At 30.9% G+C, this 21,845-nt stretch overlaps 1 protein-coding gene across 1 annotated transcript in view; it reads left to right on the forward strand.

Moving 5' to 3' along the window:
* Window positions 1–21,300, forward strand: part of LOC117102800 (RAB11-binding protein RELCH homolog) — a 26,189-nt gene extending 4,889 nt beyond the window's left edge. The window contains exons 5-20 of the mRNA XM_033243214.1: window positions 227–339; window positions 2,876–3,038; window positions 3,556–3,858; window positions 5,364–5,526; window positions 6,029–6,185; window positions 7,477–7,600; window positions 8,447–8,495; window positions 9,411–9,603; window positions 10,801–10,983; window positions 11,656–11,719; window positions 12,134–12,272; window positions 12,427–12,543; window positions 13,485–13,573; window positions 14,354–14,409; window positions 14,896–20,077; window positions 20,108–21,300. Of these exons, the coding sequence (XP_033099105.1) occupies window positions 227–339; window positions 2,876–3,038; window positions 3,556–3,858; window positions 5,364–5,526; window positions 6,029–6,185; window positions 7,477–7,600; window positions 8,447–8,495; window positions 9,411–9,603; window positions 10,801–10,983; window positions 11,656–11,719; window positions 12,134–12,272; window positions 12,427–12,543; window positions 13,485–13,573; window positions 14,354–14,409; window positions 14,896–15,052 (2,070 nt within the window). The 3' untranslated portion in view covers window positions 15,053–20,077; window positions 20,108–21,300. The remainder of the gene's footprint in view (window positions 1–226; window positions 340–2,875; window positions 3,039–3,555; window positions 3,859–5,363; window positions 5,527–6,028; window positions 6,186–7,476; window positions 7,601–8,446; window positions 8,496–9,410; window positions 9,604–10,800; window positions 10,984–11,655; window positions 11,720–12,133; window positions 12,273–12,426; window positions 12,544–13,484; window positions 13,574–14,353; window positions 14,410–14,895; window positions 20,078–20,107) is intronic.
* Window positions 21,301–21,845: the final 545 nt, after the last annotated feature.

The raw sequence follows: 21,845 nt of genomic DNA on the forward strand, positions 1-21,845 counted from the left end.
CCAGTCTGTGCAACTCTGGATCCATGCCTGGGACAGGACTTCAGTTTATAATGTTCTTATTGTGATAAAACCCTTCTGTAATTACTATGGGATGATAGAGAAACAAGAGGCAATTAAGAATAGATAATATTAAAATTTGAGTTGGTTTAATGGTCGCAGTGAGAGTTACAGTACTTGTAATGATTTGACAAAGTATGGTTTCACAAATTATTTTCTTTTCCTATAGGAGCTGATTCCTGTTATACTTTACACAGTTAGTCTACATCCGGACACTAGGGAACGTGATAAGCTACTAAACATTTTATTTAACCTCATTAAGAAGCCTGATGAAGAGCAAAGGTAATTTAAATAGAGTACTACATTGTTATGTCACTAAACCATGTGATACTATTTAGTTGCTATCAGCGACCAATTATGCGCTCAACCTGATCCATTGTCTCCACTGATAAACCATTGATCCCATTTCTAATGTAATTATTATGATGCATCTTAATTTTTTTGTGTAAATTTTATTGATGATGAAATATAAGTTTGATAACTTTAAATTTAATGTAAGCTTTTCTGTTTTTAGTACATTTTAATGGTAAATTATTACTGTAGGTTTTAAAATGCCTATTCCAGAAAGCCTATTAAACCATTATTATTATGAAGTCATTCAGGCGTAATGAGAGCTTGACTGTCTGGTTGACAACATAGAGCGCCATGTGGTGTTACGACGATACTTGCGTTGTACTCTATAGTGTAACTTTCTCTATTATATCTCTTCACTTCAATACTAGTGACAGCACCAGTCATCAATCATCTGATCAGAATCACATAATCAGGTTTGGTGACATCACCATGAATGGTGATGTCACCGAAACTGATACTTATCAGATCTATTAGGTAGAATCGGGTGGTATTATTGATAGCATCCACTTTCTGGACAAAGCGTGTGTCTTGTAATCAAATGACATAAAAAGCCTATTTTTGCTGATTGTAAATATAGCGTGAATTTTCTAGTTCTTTTCAAGCACATGAATGTGATTATGTTGTATTTATGTTTGTGTATACTCTTTTTAGATCATCCTCTGTACATTATATCTAGGCATATGTGTTTCAAAAATTCTATAGTAAGCATCGCCACTGATACTGTGTAAATTTTTTTTTTTTGGAGAACCTGAATATGAGTAGATGCACCTCATTTTCAAGAAGAAATAAACTTCAGTAACAATAATAAAGTTCAGTAACATTTATTTCAAATCGATATTCATGTGAAAGTAAACAATTAATAGCTATAAATTACGATTTAGGAATCAGATTAGAAGTTAAAAAACTTACAAAAGAGAATATAATATATATAAAATAAAATTTTTTTAAATAAATATATATAAATAAACATGCAAAAAGTGTATCTCATATCAGATATGTTTCTTTTTAAAATTTATCAAATAAACGGTATAGAACATGTGATTTAAATTATATTTATATCTGCATAATTTGAAAGATATTCTTTTTTTAAAGTTATTGCAACTATTTTAAAGGTGGCATTATGAAAGTATCACAGAAACTTTCACTCATAATATTTAATTTGAAAATTTTAAGTAGCATTCAGTTTTACATAGTCTGTGTTTGGTCCTTTGCTTTATGCACGTACAGGTCTCTTTTCACAATAAACTGTCTTATAATGCCAGCTTACAGTAAATGTCAAATGGCTATTATTGTATTACCAAATATCTAGAATTAGATGGGTACAGTTTCAATATGTAAAGCTATACATACTTTCACAGAATTTGATTATAAAATTAAATAAATATTTTGGAACATATTATTGTTGGTGCTGTTTTTAATCAGTTTTTTTATCAGATGGCAATTCGGTCATTGGTATAATACTTGGATTTTACCTTGAACGTAATTAATTAGATGTTGTTGACTTTGTAACTTGAATGCACAGTGCAGTTGTAAGGCTTCCTTTTTTAATCAAATATCATGGTTTGAGTGGAATCTCATTGATTTTCTAATTCCTAAAAGATAAGTAGATGTTCAGTTCACAGAATACTGAATTAAAGAACCTTCGAATAATTTAATCAAGATTACATAATACCGTGCCTTGATGTTTTTTTTTTTTTATCATTGCAACACTTTATTTTAGAACCTATTCTTTACAGGATAAATAAATAATAAATAACATTAAATTAGATAGGACTATGTACATCACAAAAGAATTTATAAGACCTGCAGATTCAGTGGTGGATTCAAAGGAGTGGGACCCAGCCGGCTGCCTCCACCACCCCCCCCCCCCAATTGTTCAAAATAAAAATTAAAAATTGAGATATAAAGAAAATTACAATATATTCAAATTTTAAGTCTGAGAGTGCAATTTCCGCCAATCTGGATTTGCGATAATCACAATTTTGTTACCCTAGGTGGTATAGATCCTCCATCTGTGAAAGTATCTCCCCAAGCCCCCTCTATTTTGAATTCCTGGATTCGCCACTGGGATTGTCAATCAAAGTTAACAACAAACTATTTAGAAAAGGGCTAAGAATATTTACGTCCCACACACGTAAATGTTGTCTTTCAAAATATACAGATGTTGTAATTTTGTAGGACTTATAACAATATCCATGGGGTATAGCTATAGTTAAACATTCCTTGCTGATTGCTCAAAATGAACTATTGCACCGCTGTATAAGGAACGATATTGATGTAATATAAAGATTTTGCATTGCTACTCTTATGGACTATAATTGAATTAAAGTGGATGATTAGTTATCTCCCTTAATGAGCATAATGGTTCTGTATTAGGCAGTATATTAAATTGCTTTGCTTCTAAGGACATCTAGTGATTAATGAAAAAGACCGATAATCATCTGCAAACATTTGTTTCGTGCAGGCAAATGATTCTTCGTGGATGTGTGGCTTTTGCCCAACATGTTGGCCCAGCTCGATTAGAAGAAGAATTATTACCACAGTGCTGGGAAGAAATTAGTCATAAGTACCCTGAGCGGAGACTATTAGTTGCAGAATCATGCGGTGTGCTGACCCCCCATCTTACTGTAAGTGCTACCCTGAGGGATATTTTTTTTTTCAATAGTGACTCCCTAGTTTACTGTTAAATTGAAATGGTGCTTACTTTTTTATAATTACTAAATTGTTATTGTGTTGTAAAGTACTTTCCTCCCAATTGTGTAATATAAAATACTTAGTATGTATTCATAATGTAAAATATATTATTTTTGTTATACATATTTTTGTAATAATATCTGGTATTTGTATAGTGATCTCAGAGATCTTCAAAAGTATTTACTTCTGCCCAACAAACAATAAAATAATTACTCTGCATTCTTCTAAAATTGTATTACATTGTATGCCTGAACTACATAATTTTATGACAATTGTAGCCTAAGATGGCATATTGTAACAATACTCCATGGCTATGGCACTTGCATGAATTGTAAATGTTGAGTTGATTATTATCTAAAACATTATATTGTCTAGTCTAAGAACACAAGCATTTGCGACCAAGTGCACAGAAATCTTTATTTGTTTTAAAGCATTTTTTTTTGTTCACAGAAAGAAATACGTAGTTCTCTTCTGCTGTCCATGCTTCAAATGATGTTGGATGACAAAGCCAATGAAGTTCGTCAGGCAGTCATCAAGAGTCTAGGCGTTGTGCTCACTTGGGTTGATGACCAAGATAAGTACAACCTAGGCTGGGAGCTCCTGTCAAGAGGCCTGCATGACAGCTCAGAAGCAGTGGTCGAGACAACGTTAAAAGTTCTATTACCATCTTTTACCTACTGGGCTTTGGAGCTTGGTCGGCTAGAAGAACAAGTACTTGGACAGTTGTTAAAAAAACTTGAAGAAGCAGTCAAGGTAAAGAATAGATGACCTGTTTAAACTGTATATTTTTCCTCTTCCCAAACCACGACATTTGTTTGGTGGTTGTTGTTTGATAGTTTGGATTAAAATATATCATTCCTGACTTTACTGGACATATTTTGATGCAATGATTTAGACATCATTATCAGTATAATTATGTGTGTAATCTGAATACCTAGACACATACTAGTCTGGCTTTTGAAAATTAGTGTGAAATATTTATGTTTTTTTAAACTTAACTAGATTACTGTTGCATTTTGCAATTACCGCAATTTTCTGTTTTATGTTACTTAAGATCATATCAATCTAGTAATTACTTTATTTCATTTCATTTATTTGTCTCAAAACATTAAAATTTACTAAAACAGAAACAGCAAAGAATTTGAGACAGGAACACCCCAAATGTAAACTATAAACCTTTCCAGTTGTATGGCGTCGCGACGATGCCCTCTTCGACCATACTTTATAGCGAGGGGCGTCGTACGTACGCCTTGTATAGCTTTCATGATAATTATTTTATAGCTAGGCTGCCCTCTATAGGTTTTTTTTAGTGTGTTGTAGAAGTATTTCTGTAGAGGGCCTCCTGTATTTAGACCAAATAAAATGCCTGCGCCCAGTAAAAACCCAACATTTAGTGTAGATGATGTAATTTCCCAGCTTTGGTACAGCCTCAGGCAATGGTAATGGGGCAGACTGGAAAGGGTTAATCACTGCCGATTGGCCCTTTAACAGAAAACAAGGCTTAACTATAAAAAGTTAAACTTCTACATGTACTGCTATATAGTTTGTGAAAGCCTTGAGATATGCTTGAGATATGCTTGTTAAATTTGTGTAAATCATTATGTTTGTTTGTTTATTTCAGCTTTTCCACACATAAATAATATATTTCAAAATACATTTCATTCTTAATAAAATTAACAGGTAATATTATAACATAACACTGACAGTATTCAAAAGTACATAATATCAAGGATAAAAATTCTCTTTTCATTCTATGATTATAAACATAAAGCTGAAAGTATGATACAATGCCTGTGCAGATGGAGTTCATTGTAAGTTCAATGAACGTCAAGCTATGAACCCAGTAAATATATCAACAATAACATATTAATAACAATTAACAAAATACATGATAACATTGATCAAATTAATAACGATATCAAAAAAGTAAATCAATGTTTAACTGCAGTAAGTAAAGAAAAAAAAAAGGGGAAAAAAATGATTTAAAATATTATTTTGAAGTGGTTCTGTGCTTTGTGGTTAAGATTCTTGAATTCCAATCAATTTCATTAATTATTAGAGAAAAAAAATGTTGCAACTTGTTAATACAAAATTGTTTTCTTGCAATTAAATCCACACCCTAAGCCTCATTATCTAGTGATGCTCTTAGACTAGACATTACCCAGGGAGTTGAGTTGAAGTTTCTTATTGGCACTTTCTAAAGCACATGTGGCTAAATAAAGAATAATAATATACTAATTGAGTATCTTCTCTTGCAGAAATTAAAAAGCAGTTCCTCAGCGGACAACACCGGGGATGTGCAGTGTGTCCACCTGTATTGTCAGACTTTGCAAACCCTGACGCCTTTATTATTTGCAGCCGTCCTCCGGTCTGGTCCATTCACTCAAGGACTTGATGTTGAAGGGGCTGTACCATTAGAAGGTATGGGGGAAAACCCATATTAACGGCAAGTAGTTGTGGTGGGTGGAAGGGGAAGCTCCATATATATAGGCCTAGGGCATAACCTGAATTCGGTTTTTTGTTTTGTTACACTGAAGATGTTGTATTGAATACGAAGAAACATGTCTGGTTCTATTAAATGTATTTTTGTTGCTCTTAAGTTCGTCTTTATACTACTTTCTGTTCGGAAGTTTGGCTGTATTGTACATGAGTTTACACCTGTCTCTTATACACATCTAGATGTGTATAAGAGACAGGTAATAGACAATGTAGTAGAAACCAATAACTGAATGGTGTTAACATATCTGCCTTTAAGTTGATGTTGCACATACTTTCCATAATGTCACCTCAGATCTGATCTTCCTGTTAACAATTGCTTCGTCAAGAGGGGGACACAAGATTATCTGTTGAAACCATGAAGGGGAAAAAAAAAACATTTAATGCTATTTAACTTGTATTTTGTATTTTTTTTTTCTGTTTACAGTTACTAGGTTCCCAAAGGCTTATTCTGGACTTTTAGATCTTTCTGTTTTAGTTGGAAATCGTGAGCTGCTGGCGGCCCACGTGGGGGCATTTGAAAGTCACATAGGACAGAGCAATCATGAGGAATGGGACGTGTATAGCTGGGTGCTAAAGGAATAGTAAGATTGTTGTTTGTCAGCTTCTTGAAATGTCTATATCAGTGATTAGTGTAGTAGTACATTAAAGTTGATGGAAATTGTCATTTGGTGATAATGGAAAATAGCTTTCCAATCCCACATTCAAATTGAATGCTTTTTATTCTCAAATAAAATATCATTGGCATTATCCATATGAATAATTAATAAACTATCGACTGGTATTCAGTTCACATTAGTTTTGGATTTGTGGGAATTTTTTACATTATTTCTTTATTCTATATTCTGGGAAAATCTGTTCAGTACCATATCTACTGTTCTCCCACATGGCCCAGTTCAAAAAGGCAAAAAAAAAATATTCACAATTTATAAAAATGTGCAATGTACATTTTTGTACATAAACCAGAAAAAAAAAAAACAAAAAAAAAAAACATTAACATCTTGATCATAAAATTTTTAAAATTGTTAAAATAATAAAAGAATTAAAGCTTGTGAAATTAGATAAATTGTAAACGTTAATTTTGGCCTGCACTTGAAGAGTCATTTGTGTTCTTTTGAGGAGTCTTATGAAGCATTTATTAACTCATTCTTTAGTCATTCATTAATTCATTCATTCATTGAATCATTATTCATTCATTTATTCATTTATAATTATTCTATTGTAAATTTCAGTTTATTTCAATGAATTTTACTTTACATCAAAATTTTGTTTGTCTTGCTTTCTAAAGCATGTTTACTACATTTATCAACTCATTCTTTAGTCATTCATTAATTTATTCATTGATTCATTATTCATTCATTAATATTCATTTATAATTATTCAATTGTAAATTTCAGTTTATTTGAATACATTTTACTTTAAATCAAAATTTTGTTTGTCTTGCTTTCTAAAGGTTAGTCCGCACTATAAATTTTAATGCGACAAATTTATGTCATGCCCATGTATGGGCATGATGATGTCATATTACATCCAAATATGGACATAATTTGATAGTGTGAACAGAAGGTTGTGGTATTAAAATAGGAAAGCTCATGCTCAACAGAAAAACTAGTACTTTTCGTATTAGATTGGTTAAATAACGCTAACTTTTTTGCTGAGTTTGTACTTAACATTGCTAACATACTCAACGGATAAGTTCCAATCGAATACGCCATATGTAAAGCTGCAAAAATCCTTGAAAGATTAAATTTAATTTATATTAAGACCATGAAATTTGATATACTGTATGCTTTAAAGTATAATTGATTAAGATTAATTGATTGGATTTATGTGGGTAATTGTTTTATATGTTTATTTTTTGTTTTTACTTTTTAGTTTACCAAGGCTACTAGAGGTTAGCTGCAATCTAGAAATGTTTTATGTTGATAGTATAAAAGCTCTTTCAAAAGTTATACATAGCCTTTCTAAGACTTTTGGCAAAAGTTTCACAGAAACAAGGGTAAGTCTTTTCTTGTTAATAGCCATACACTTTATTAGCATTTTACTTTTTAAATATAGATGGAAGCTCCTACCCAAGTAGCAATGGATCTTTTTTTTCATATATTTATAAACATAATTATATTACTCTAATACTTATATACAAAGCCGTTGTACATTTCTTGCACTTTGCCTGGCACCAGATCTTTGTATGTATGTAATGGACATATGTGGCAAAATCAAGCAAATCAGTCACTATTCGCAAATCCTGTTTCATATATAATGGCCAAAACATGCTGGAATGTCAAAATTTTTGAAATCGATTTTTAATTATTTGGTGATGGTTTCTGCCTATAGAAATGCCAAAAATCATAAACTTTAAAGGCTGATTTCTCAAATATTGTTCTTTAGACAGCTGTATGTTTATAATCATGTAACTTCATAACGAAATGTCGGATTTTAAGTATTTTTTTTAAACCATTTTACAGCTCTTATTTTACTGTTTAACTCTGTACTAATAATTAAAAATCGATTTTTATGACTAGTGACTGATTTGGCTTGCCTTTACAATATATTGTGATTACAGGAGTCTCAAGTTAGTAGAAATCCCTTCTTAGGGATCTAGTAATAGATAATTTTATTTTTTACTGCACCTTGTCATACTGTAGCTATCGCCTGATTCCAATTGATGACGATTGATATTAAAGTAGTTAAAACATCCATGAACACAAATTCATGGGAGATGGGTTATTGTTATGGTTATGGGAGGCTACCCCGATTTCCAAGATATCTGCGACTACCGGGAAACTTGTAACCCCTGAAATTTAATCACATTTTAATACCTGTATGTACTGTATTGTGTTTATAGCTCAAACCCAAGTTTCAAGCAATGCTAAATGTACCAGATGAGCAATATGGTATGTATTCTGTATGTTGAGGTTTTATTCACATGAACTAAAAAAAAAGAAGTTCTTGTATTCTTTAAAACTCTGATGAGGGCAGTATAATGGAGCCGGTAGAGTTTAAAAATATCTATTAATTAAATCAATCGGCTGAGTGTTTCTAGAGCTCCTCATGAGGGCAGTTTAGTAGAGCTTAAAAAAGGTCTATTAATCAGTCAGCCTCACGAGGGCAGTATAGAGGCAGTAGATCTAAAAAAGATCTATAAATCAATCAGCCAAGTGTTTCTAGAGCTCCTCATCGGAGCTAAAAAACAAATGTGTTACAAGATCAACCAAAACCAAGCCAACATCTTTATAGTCTAAGGTTGGCTTTTATATTTTGCAAATATATGTTTTTTACCTACAAGAAAAGAAAAATACTTGTATGGAGATAGGAAAAAACCCCACTTTTTTAAAGCTTTCATAATCATGAAACATGATTTTAGGCTTGTAGTTTACCAAAAAAAAAAAAAAAAAAAATTGTAGGGTAAGTGCCTTTTGATGATGAACCCAGTATTGGTCAGGAAAAAGAAAATTGTTGTACAAATACCGTGGTTTGCCAATAAACAGTGGTAAACACTTGGTCTCTTTGGCACATATCAACATAGAATCAGGTAATTAAACTTTCATAAAAAAACTCTGTAGTTTACAGATTATAATCTACTGTACTATACTTTTGGTAGCATAAAAATATCTACTGAACCTCCATGAAATAACAAACTGATTGATCCTGATTTTTTAATGCCAATATGATTTGACAAAACAACAAAAACATTTTGTGTCATTATATAAAACTCTTTTGATTTTTGACTGGACATTATTTTTGTAAAGTACGTTGGACGAAGTAGACCAATGAGATTTCGTTTAAAATACTTGTACCTTTCGTTCCAGATACATTAATTAAATCCGGTCAGTCAGCATTAACCAAAGCCATAGTCCCTGTGTACGTCTCCGGTGTTCTTTCTTGTTACAATACCGACGACGATCGTAAACAACTTGCCACATTCCTTCAGGACACAATAGCCACTCTTGCCGTGAACCATGCGTCTATGGATAGCATTCAGCTGTCTTTTGCAGAACTACAGTAAGAGTCCCACTAACTTATGTAATCATTTAGGATGTATTAATCTTGTAATACCTGTTTAAAATGTTCTATCGTGAGTTGTTTGACTTGTCTTGTATTACTTTTTTTATATTAATATTATTTATAATATTGATGTTATTGTTTTATTATATTTGTTTGTGTACATTTTATATCATTTTTTTATAAATCTTTATTGTTTTAATAAATTCTTCGTCTTAATATTATTGTTTTAATTAATGTTTACATTATGTTTTCAATTTTTATTATTAATACAATATAGTATAAAGGTATAAAATGGTAAAAGAATCATTTAAATCTGACATTTCGTTAATGAAGTTGCAAGACTTTAAACAAAAAGAATGTGGCAAAGACAAGCCAAACCAGTCACTCGTCGCAAATCCTGTTTTGGAGATAATGGCCAAAACATGCTGGAATGTCAAAATTTTGGAAATCTATTTTAATGCACTAAACTAACTTTATATATCTATACATCATGCTATGCTGTTATTTTCCACATTTTCAATGTTAAAACAACAATTTTTAACGATTTGGTGATGGTTTCTGCCTAAGAAATGCCTGAAATCGTAAACTTTGAAGGCTGATCTCAAATATTGTTCTTTAAACAGCTGTATGTTTAAACTCGTGTAACTTCATAATGAAGTGTCGGATTTAAATGATTCTTTTACCATTTTGTAGCTCTCATTTTACTGTTAAACCCTGTATTAATAACTAAAAACTGATTTTTCCGACGAGTGACTGGTTTGGCTTGTCTTTGCCACAGATGTTTAAAGAACAGTATTTGAGAAATCAGCCTTCAAAGTTTACGTTTTTGGCCACTTCTCAGGCAGAAACCATCGTTAAATCATTGAAAAATGTTGTTTTAATGTCGAAAATTGGGAAAATATTAAGATAGGATGACGTATAGATATATAAAGTTTAATTTAGTGCAATAAAATAGATTTCAAAAATTTGTTATCATTGCAACATGTTTTGGTCTCTGAAACACGATTTGCGAGCAGTGATTCGTTTGACTTGTCTTTGCCACATTTGCAATTGTAGTAATAATTATGACATCCCAATCACAATGTGCAAAACGTATTTAAATGAAATTGGCATCATGTGTGCATATTAATTATGGTGTTATTTTGCATCTTAAATATCTTTGCATATTTTTAATACTGTTTTTTTTTTCCATAGTCACAACCCTATTTACCATGAACTGCTTTTAACAGTACTGTGGAATGGAGTAGTAGACTCGTCAGCACGTGTGCGAATCACAACAGCGAATATGTTTACGTTGCTTTCTAAGAACATTCACGAAGGATTAGTGTCATCTCGTATTGTTCCAGCACTCATTACCCTTGCAGGAGATGATGAAATGTAAGAAAAATTTCTACCAATAATTGAAGGTGTCAGTTCTTCTTAATGTTAGTGTTTATTTTTATTTTTTTTTTTTTTGTGGACAGGCGAGAGTAGCCAGAGGTGGCGCAGTTGGAGGGTTGGGGGCGGGAAAGGGCCCCCTTTCGGGGAGAGCTGGTGCTGGTTTACCGGGTAGCTCAGGCATGGTAGCGCCCTTAGGGGAGAAACAAGTTAATGCACAAACTAGTCCCCTCCTCACACACTTTTAGACTTCGGTATATAAGTGCTAAATCCAACAACATTACATTTCTTTCTACTTTCTCTTTCCTGTTTTTTTTCCCCTCTTTCTCGTATATCCAATTGCTTTTTTATCTTCATAATAAAGCATGATTGAACAAATTATTTTAGAACAGCAACATTTTCTCTAAATACAACAAAATAAAATAAGAACATTTATAAATGTATGATGGGCGTGATATTTTGGCCTTCCTGATGTGTTGTTATAAATTAGAATAATGGTTTTTGCTTATTTTATGTTTAGACAGCTTTTAAGATATAACTTATAATAGCATGGAATTTTAGTTTTGACAATGTGTCCAGACTAAAAAAAAAAGTTTTTTTCAAGTCTGATTAAGCATCAGGAAGTTTCACAACCTTTATACTTCTAAAGCTCATTATATTATTTTTTAATAGGACTGTGAGGATCGCAACTGTTCCAGCATTTGGTGCAATTATAGAGAGTACATCTCAGAAGGAGGTATTTATAGAATCCATCATATACTACACATTAGCTTATTACTTACCACTTTTAGGATTTTCATACAATTGCCTATGTTTTTAGGTGTTGATATGAAGATTAACAGATTTACTTTTCATTACAGTATTCAGTTACTACACACAATTATGAGTAGTAAGTGCCAAGAAGTGTTATTTGTTAAAAGTAAAGGAGTCCCATATTCATTAATGAACCTGGGGTATTAGATGTTAGTAGACATTGTACTTTTAGGCAGTTAGTACTTGTGACCAGTTTCTTCCCACACCGCCTTTTGTTTTAAATATTTGGGATAAAATTAATAATGCCTGGCAATCCAGTAATCATGCAAATCCTTAATGACTTGTATAGACTTGTAGAATTGTATTACTGTAATTCGCTTTTCTTTTTGCCTTTTAGACATTAGATCGAGTTTACCTACAATTACAGCATTTCCTAGATGACCCTCAGTATAAAGATGAACTCTCCATGTTGGTTGAGATCATTCGTATATTTGGTGTTGTTGGTCCAAATGCAGAACCAAAGTTCAGAGATGAGTGTAAGACATGAACATTTTCATCTATTTTTTATTTTTAGCAATTTTTTAAATATTCATGCATTTCCCTTATTTTCTCAAATTAAAAATGGCACAGTGATATGATATTTAGAAATATAATTTAAATTGCTTATTTATTCCTGTATTTTATTTTCAGTTATACTTCCTCGACTTGCAGCAATCGCACACACCAACAATAACACTTCAAGTCGTAATAGGCAATCAGAGGTAGCTATGGGGCTCTTCGAGGCCTACAGTGCCCTCTCTTGTTGCTGTATCCTTTTTTTGTCATGCTAGTAAAACTTTCAAATTATTTCATTCAGTATTTTAATTAGATTTCAGTGTTTGAGACTTAAATGTTACTAATTTTACTACAGTATGCATTGTTCTTACTTGAGTTTTTGGCGTCTCTTGCAAGAGTACATTTGGCCATAATTGACTAGTAAAACTTACTAGTTAATTTTATGTAAATACTAATTATATTAACAGCAACTTAAATATCTTTTGTGATTTTTCAGTTAATGTACTGGATTTTTGTTAATATAATAATAATAACAATAATACAAATAACTTAGTAATTTATTATTCACAAATTCCATAATAAAAGGTTCAAATGCACAGAATGATAGAAATATTAAGAAAGCATCCAGTCAAATCACTAAATAACACTAATTATTTAAAGATTAAAGGGATCTAAGACCAGTGACACAAAATTTGAAAGCAGAAGAAACAAAAAAAAAAAATAAATAAATAAAGATTCATGCATAAATACAAAACAATGGCAATCTACATAACAAAGCAAACAACATATGTGACAAAGACAAGCCAAACTAGTCACCCATTGCAAAAATGGATTTTTAGTTATTCATAAAGGGTTAAACAGTAAAATCAGATCTATGAAGTGGTAAAAGAATCATTTCAATCGACATTTATTATAAAGTTACAGGAGTTTAAACATACAGCTTTTTAAAGAACAATATTTGAGAAATCAAGCTTTCAAAGTTTAAGATTTCGGATATTTCTTAGGCAGAAACCATCACCAAATTGTAAAAAAACTATTGTTTTAACATTGAAATGGGGAAAATAACAGCATAGCATGACCATTTTGGCCATTATCTCCGAAACAGGATTTGTGATGAGTGACTGGTTTGGCTTGTCTTTGCCATATATATAATTGTTGCAATTCTTGTGTGTACTTCCTTGACTGTCTGTTAGTCATATCTGAGGTTCAGATTCGGGATGCGATGCTTCCAGGGTTACGGTGCTTACGGCAAGACTTAGAGGCGCTCTCACCTGAACATGAGGTAACAGACCTTCCCACATAGCCCCGACCCTTGGATATTGAGTGTAAGGCCACAAAAGGGCAGCCCAAAAGTACATACAAATGCATTAGTGGGACAACGTGTGTTTGTGAGGTCAAAATGTCTAAAAAAGTATGTCGACACTATAAAATTGTATGTGACAAATTTGTGTGAATCTGATTCTGAATAAAGTATAAACTGACAGAGTATATGCGTCAGTGATGTGCCCATGTATGATGATGTCATATTACACCCAAATATAGATGTATTAAATATGTTTCTTTTTTATTTGATTGTGGTGTGCAGCAGACATGTGTTTTCATTATCTCTATGCAATGGTAATTGCACAGACCAAAGAATTTGCCCACTTTGCGACCCTAATTTAATTGAAGATGAATTTAATTTTTTATGATTTGTGTATTTTACGATGCACTACGTTCTCATTTGTTTAATAAGATTAATAATATCAATCCATTATTTTCCAACTTACCTCAGATACAAAAATCTACGTATATGTTCTGTAATGTTAACTTTTGTTTTTATGTAATGCTAAATTTGCTTATATGATTTTGGAAAAAACATAAAGGGTTTTTTTTTTTAAACCTTAATTAGCACTTATATATTTTGCAGTTTACACTTTGTACTATTATGTTTTGTCTCTCATAAGCCAGGTATGGCTGGCCTTTGTTTGAGGATGAGATGTTGATAAATAAATACATTTAATTTACTTTTTATTGTCATCTTGATTTCTTATCATATTTGGCTTTGTTTCTTTATCTTTAGGTTGTTGTGACATCAATGATTAAAGACCTCGAAAGTAAAATTTCAGGCAGAGAAAGGTAAGATATTTAACAATACAGTACTTTTTATATATAATGGCACTCCATATTATATTTTGCTTTAAAAGAGAAACATGCACCTGCAAATATCTTTTTTATGTGACCCCTTCTACTACTTCCAGAATCTGCTCTGAAAAATACCAGTAAACTCAAGTCACTTTTAAATGTAAAGCATGTCAAATCAAATGTTTGTCCTAATTTATTTCCAATTTCCTTACTACTTTCTGATACGAGTTAAAAAAAAAATCTACAAGTATAAATAATAATAATAAAACAGGCATGCATCGATCCATATTTTTAAAGGGCCACCATTTTTAAACCAATTTGGACTAAATTATTCCCAATAACTGAAAATGTTAAGTCTCATCAGGATACACAAGATTGACAATTAAGAACTTATTCTAAAAATTGGGTGATTTTTAATGAAATGATCCAACTATGAATGTGTAACTAGAATTAATTTATAATTCTCTTACTTTATTTCAGAGCCCCAAGTGGTGCAAGTTTAGCAAGCTTGGGTGACTCTGTTGCGAACATTGGTGAAGATGCGAAGAGTAAGATATTTAACCGTCTTGGCGCCCTCAAGGACAAGTCATCAGCTTCACGTTCCAAAATGACTTCCATGTTTAGCAAAAAGAAATGAACCAGATATTCCAGGTTATTATAGCCAAACTTCCCAAATTGCCAATAGTACACTGTTGTCAAAATTAATTATATTATTATTTATTTTATTATTTTTACAATATTAATATAATTTTTTATTATTTGTAATATTGATCAAGTGTCAAAAACAATTTTTATTATTATTTATTATTAATAACTTTGAAATAGAGTATATAAGTACAGGTTTTTTTTAGCAAATTCTTGCATACTAGTTTTTAAATTCGATATGATAAAATTACATTAAAACTGACAGTAATTTGCATTATTTTTAGTTTAATTTTAATATATTTTTGTATTATTATTTCTTAAAAAAACTTTGAATGCTTAGGGTTAAAAGATACATTATCTACAATATCAAATTTTATGTGAACAATTTGTGTGAATATTCCATATATGGGCATGATGATGTCTTACCACATCCATATAAGGATCATTTCCCATATACAGGCACATCACATGTGCTTGAGCTTCGGGGGTATCTTTTTTTTTTGTGACAGAATTCCTTTTAAGTTTGCCAGACAATATGTGAACAGGTTTTCATGAAGTACTTTAAGCCTTGTCAGACAATCAAATTTATATGACAAAGACTATTGTATGTCCATATATAGTCATGATGTGTCTATATATGGTCATGACGTGATGTCATCACAACCATAATTTGGCATGACACATTTGTTCTTTTGTCAAATTTGTTTAAAACAACCATCCCAGCAAACACAAAACGTTCTTAGAACGTTCGCGAACGTTGTGGTTATGTATATCACAAAATAGCATTCACACAGCATTGTAAGAATGTGCAAACGTTGTAAAATTAGGTTTAATAGTAGTACGTACATATGGTTCTATTTTATTTATTTATTTACCAAATTTCTATAGTGCCCTTTTCATGAATAATCATGTTCAAAGGCGCTTTACATTAAGAATACAATAAAATAACAGCCAAACTATAAACAATTGAGAATAGGCCTATCTAAAATTCATGACTTGATTGTATAAAACAGTTATAAAAATAGAAAATTTGCACAATATCTCAAATCAAGGCATATATTCACCAAACTGTAACGTTGTTATAACATTATTATGACGTAATATTGTTAGCTGGGATATAATCTTATCTGCCAGAGTCACAGTCCTCCAAAATTGTTATCATTGGTTAAATAATTATGCATTGTGTACTTAAATAAACACACAAGCGTTATATCAATCCATTGTCATCATTTAAATTTTTTAATATGAATGCAAATTTATAAACAAGCCTTTAAAGCATAGAGTTAACACAAAGTGTGCTACTTTTTTTTTAAAACAACTACTGTAATCCAGATTTTAACCAACAGAGGGCACAAATTAATCCACATCAACACCTTGTTATTCAAGCAGTTTATTGGCCTATTTAACTTTAGCTTGTCTGGGAGACTCTTCTACACTTATTATTTTGGCATATAAATTCAAAGCTACTGGACATAAAATACATAATACAAATTACAGTACATAAAAGAAACAGACAACAAAAAAATAAATTAAAAATTTACTATAAAATCCTTTTATATACTCATACATTTTTTTTTTCAGCAACTTGAGATTTTTTATATCAGTAATTCATTAAAACGTCTTATAATGCCAAATTTCATAACTTTTTTCAAATATATCGAAAAGTCCACTGATTAATCTCAGATAAGATAGTATAATACGTACTCCAAGTATCGAAATGCACGCCTTCGTGTCGGGATTCAATATTTTGACATTAACTATGTCATCATTATTTTTCAAATATTATTTTATTTTTGGCAGTTCCTTAATACTATTATTGGAATAATCATAGGAGTTTGTCAATCAAACTTAACTTACCAATCAGAACAGCGCCAGTAATACAGGGGTGTCTCACAAACATGCATGTTGTTCCGCACATGTTTTTTTTTGTGAGGCCTTTGCTGCTTTATTCAATGCGTGGGGCTTAGCGGAAAAGGCCTGTTGCTATTGTTCTTTCAGAATTAGGACCACTGAGAAAACTGTTTTACCCAATCCACTATAAACTCCCCAAAAATTCTAAATTATTGATTTTGTTGTAATGTCCATTTTTTCCATCGTATCATTTCATGTATACAGAATGTTTTATTATTTCATTTGTTGACTTCTTTTATTTCTAAACATTATGCTGTATTATTAATTTATGACAATACTATGAAATGTTCTACTAAAATTCACATGACCAAATAGTTGTAACGTGTGACATTTGAGTGCTTCAGACAAAACATACAGTACGCCTAAAACGTATTATGTGTATATTAATATATTATGTATGATTGTGATTATGTTTAAATGTTAAAGAAAATTTTTAATTTGACATTGATTTTACAGCATATCTTTTTGCTTATCAGTATCAAATAACTTACAGGGAATGTTATGCATTGAAGACGGGTATACATTTATGATACAGTAATTAATTTGTCAATTTACAATATTGTGTTAGATTTTAGCCAGCTAGACCAATTATGAACTTCTAAAAGTGTGCTAGCATAACTAGTTTTACCGACATCTTTACAGTGAAAAAAATAAAGGAAACCTTTTATTTTTTTTCTGAAATTACTATTTTTTCATGACAGCGATTGTGCTAATTGGCCAAAAATAAAATTTTATATTTATTTGAAATCATTATTGGCGGGCGGTTTGTTCGCTAAACAAGGTATAAAGAAAGTCGTGTATTTTTTTTTATACCTTCCATACACATGTGGACCACATTGCTTACAAACCTGAAAACACTGTAAATTCATCAAATTTCCAAATAATAGTATCATAACATTTATTATGCACCAATGTATATTTATTTATTGTAGCACGGCAGGTGTGTCACCTGAATTTATAAAGACGGTTCTACTTTATAAGAGTCGGAGGTTCAAGGGCTGCCATGCTTTGTTGCAGTTTTGGAATAGAACTTGGGGGGTTCAGAGGACAAAGTCCCATGAAGCTTAAGCATTCAAACTTGTATATTTGGAATTTCATAATTATCATTTCTTTGTTTGAGGGTAGTTTAGGTATAATCAAAGGGGTTTTGTAGTTTAAATAGAGGCTCAACTAAACCACAGACACCTTCTAACTAACAGGCCTGGCTAGATGCATGATAAGGTTTATAATCTGGCTTGTCTTGTTAAACTGTTGGAAATGGTGTAGTGTTAAACCTCGGTTGTTGGTGTTTTTTCCCGTCCATTTTGGATTCTCAAGGACCATTGAACAGTATTTTAATAGATACAAATACACAGCGGTGGTGTTAGTATTTCCTCGACAGGTGATCCACCCACCTCAGCCCCACCATGGTTTGGGCTGAAGTAAACAAAATTTAGTCCATATCACTTGGCACACTCAAGCCAGCTATTTATGGCTTTGAAAATGTTTCTAGAAATTTCTGCTATAGATTTTACAGCGACAAGAGAAGCAAATTATAAGTTCACAACAATAGCGCTACAGTACTTCAGAGGTAAAATTCAGGAAATGGAATGACTACCTAAACTTATTTTAAATCACAAAAACCTTTATAAATACTGTAATAAGACATCACTGGACTATGTGACTCTTAAATAAGGCATTTAAGAACTGTAATAGCTTTTTAAAAATGTGCTTTTTTTAAATTTGTGTTTAAGTGGAGATATTCAAGGCTTCAGAAATCATTGGTGCAATTACTACAGGATGCTGTATATACTTTATTATATAGTGATTATATATATTAACATTCCTTTCATAATTGCAAATAAATTGTGTACCTTAACGTTTTCCAGAAAATATTTTTTTGATGCTCTATTTTGATTACATATTGAAATGTTCTGTAGGGGATGTGTACTGTACATAGGCTAGTTCGGTTGGGTTTCTAAATAGAAAACTATTGCTTTTTAATTATGATTTATACTATTTCTTTTATGATTATATTGGTAGACATTCTTACATAAATTTGTCGCGTACTGAATGAAGTAAAATAACTCCGAGGTGGTAAGTAAACCTTGTAGTTGGATTTAAGTCATTTTAAATCAGTAAAATAATTGGGTTTTTTTTTTTTTGGTTTTTTTTTTGTTTTTTAGTTTAGTTTTTTTTTTTTTTGGTTTTTTTTTATAGAAACTTGTAAAAAAATTGTATAGAACCTCTACATACAACATACAGTATACAAACTTCTAGACAGATAAAAAAAATACCAGGTCACCAATATATACTGTAATTCAAATCACCAATTGTAAAATATCCAATAAACATAGTTTTGGTATTATCATTACATCTAATATTAATAATATTTTAATACAAAAAAATGGTATAGAACCTCTACATACAACATACAGTATACAAACTTCTAGACAGATAAAAAAAAATACCAGGTCACCAATATATACTGTAATTCAAATCACCAATTGTAAAATAGCTAATAAACATAGTTTTGGTATTATCATTACATCTAATATTAATAATATTTTAATACAAAAAAATTGTATAGAACTTCTACATACAACATACAGTATACAAAATTCTTGACAGATTAAAAATTACCAGGTCACCAATATATGATGTAATTCAAATCACCAATTGTAAAATACCCAATAAACATAGTTATTGGTATTATCGTTGCATCTATTTCTTTTTTTACATTTTTTATTTAACAAACCATGTTGTCTGATTACATCTTTATTTTTATTGATTTATTTGTTATTAAGTCAATAAAATGAAAATATCTATATGATAAATTTAATATGAATAGTACAATTAAAAAAAATGATATCAGTTCATAACATTAGCTATGACAGTTGCTAATTTCATCTGTGATTCTTATTTCTTAAGTATATACAATTTAAATATAATGGTTTGTGTAGTGGCAGGCCCACAATGGTTTCATTTTCAAAAATATCAATTGGGAACTGCTTTTATCGGTACCTTTATGTATAATGCTTTGTCCGCACCATCAAATTCTATGAGACAAGTTAAAATGTATATGCCCATATTTGGGTGTAAAGTGACATCATTATTCCCATATATGGTCACATTACACAAATTTGATAGCTTTAAGCTTCTTGTTGTATTAAGATCATTTCATTATTAGTTTTTTCTGTTATTGAGAAATTTAGCATTTCATTTATTCATGCTTAATTTTTTTACAAGCACACTTCAACAAAAAATGATCAGGGTGTGCATTGTTAAAGCCAGGATTTCCCCGACAGGGAGGTGATGTCCCCGGTTGGGGGTAAGTCAGTGGGCTTGACAAGGGGCCAGCTCTCCCTGACTAAGGGCCCTGTCATCAACCCCAATGGCACCACCACTAAGGGTGTTTAATCTGTCGTACCTCACAGTTCAGTTTAAAGTGTCTACTACATGACAAGCGTTAGTATTTTATGGTGAAAATTTGACGTTCATTGTAAAAAAAAAATGTCACGGATAGTTCAATCTTCCAGTGCTCTTTATTCAGAGTTTATTGATGAAAAAGTAACTAGTTTCATTCATATGGCATAGCAAAAAAATATATATAAAACGTCATATAAAGCAATATGTTTTTAGATTATCAAGATTGAATAATAATAATAATAATAATAATAATAATAATTATTATTAATAATATTATTGTTATATTATTATTAATTATTATTATTATTATTGTTATTATTATTTATTATTATTTCACTATATTGTTCTCTAATTTGTACATTGTCAAATTTCCCCGTAAGGCAGGTTTTAATAACATAATAGTAATGATAATAAAATAATAGTATAATTAATTATAATATTTAGTCTACACGTTTTTTTATATGGTCGGCCGAAGTCGTATTCTTCTGTTTCCATTAGTGTTCTATTTGCTCATTTTGACCAATCAGGTGCAATAAAGTGTACTCCACCAAGAAACTTCTATAGATTAAAAAAAATAATAATAATAATAATAATTTGATTGTTGCATTTGATGTGTGGGTTCTGTGTGGTTTTTTTTTAAATTTTTTTTTACTAAGATTTGTACTTAAGTCTTGATTCTGTAGCTTAGCCCAGTTTTAGAATGTCAATAAAATCTCCTGTGTATGGTATATTATGATTTAGTTGGTATATTTAAATTGTTTTCGATTGATGACATCGTTAGGAGAAGCAAGACTGTATTGTATTCTGATATGTATAATACCCAAAAGAATTATCAATAATTAATATATATTATATGAAATGTATGATGGACTCATTGGTATTTTTTTTTTCATAATACAATAAAAAAGTAAATGAATATGATTTCTGTGTTTAATGGTATGTGTAATTGGTGGTGGTGGTGTGTGTGTGTGTGGTTGGACGAGGGGGGTGGACCCATTGTGTTGTAAAACATAGTGATACCGCCAAACAGAGACCTCGCTGGGCCTAATGTTGAAGAAAAACTCATACCGAAAAGAAATCTTCTGTTTTTTGTTTGCAAAAGTAATCTCGAAAAGACACCGTCTCGAAAAGAAGCCCATCACATGGTTCTAAAAAGTATGAGGCGCCAAATGTACTTATTATTTAACAAAATGTTATACATGTAATTCTTTTTTTTAATATTTAATTGAACATTTGTTTATTATATACATACAATTAGTTTTGCCTCTAACAATTATATATATATATATAAATAATAATAATAATAATAATAATATAATATAATAATAATTGTTTATGTTTGTTTTCCTTAATTAATTTAACCTTCCATTCCCAGGTTGATCTCCAGTCAATTTTTACATTAAAATAGTTTTTCCACTTTCCTTGGCACTCAGTGCAGTTATTTTTTATAAAACAATTGTATCTGT

The sequence above is a fragment of the Anneissia japonica genome, unplaced genomic scaffold (genome assembly GCF_011630105.1).
Source record: "Anneissia japonica isolate Jap-2015-1 unplaced genomic scaffold, ASM1163010v1 scaffold287760_len733007_cov179, whole genome shotgun sequence".
Lineage (NCBI taxonomy): Eukaryota > Metazoa > Echinodermata > Crinoidea > Comatulida > Comatulidae > Anneissia > Anneissia japonica.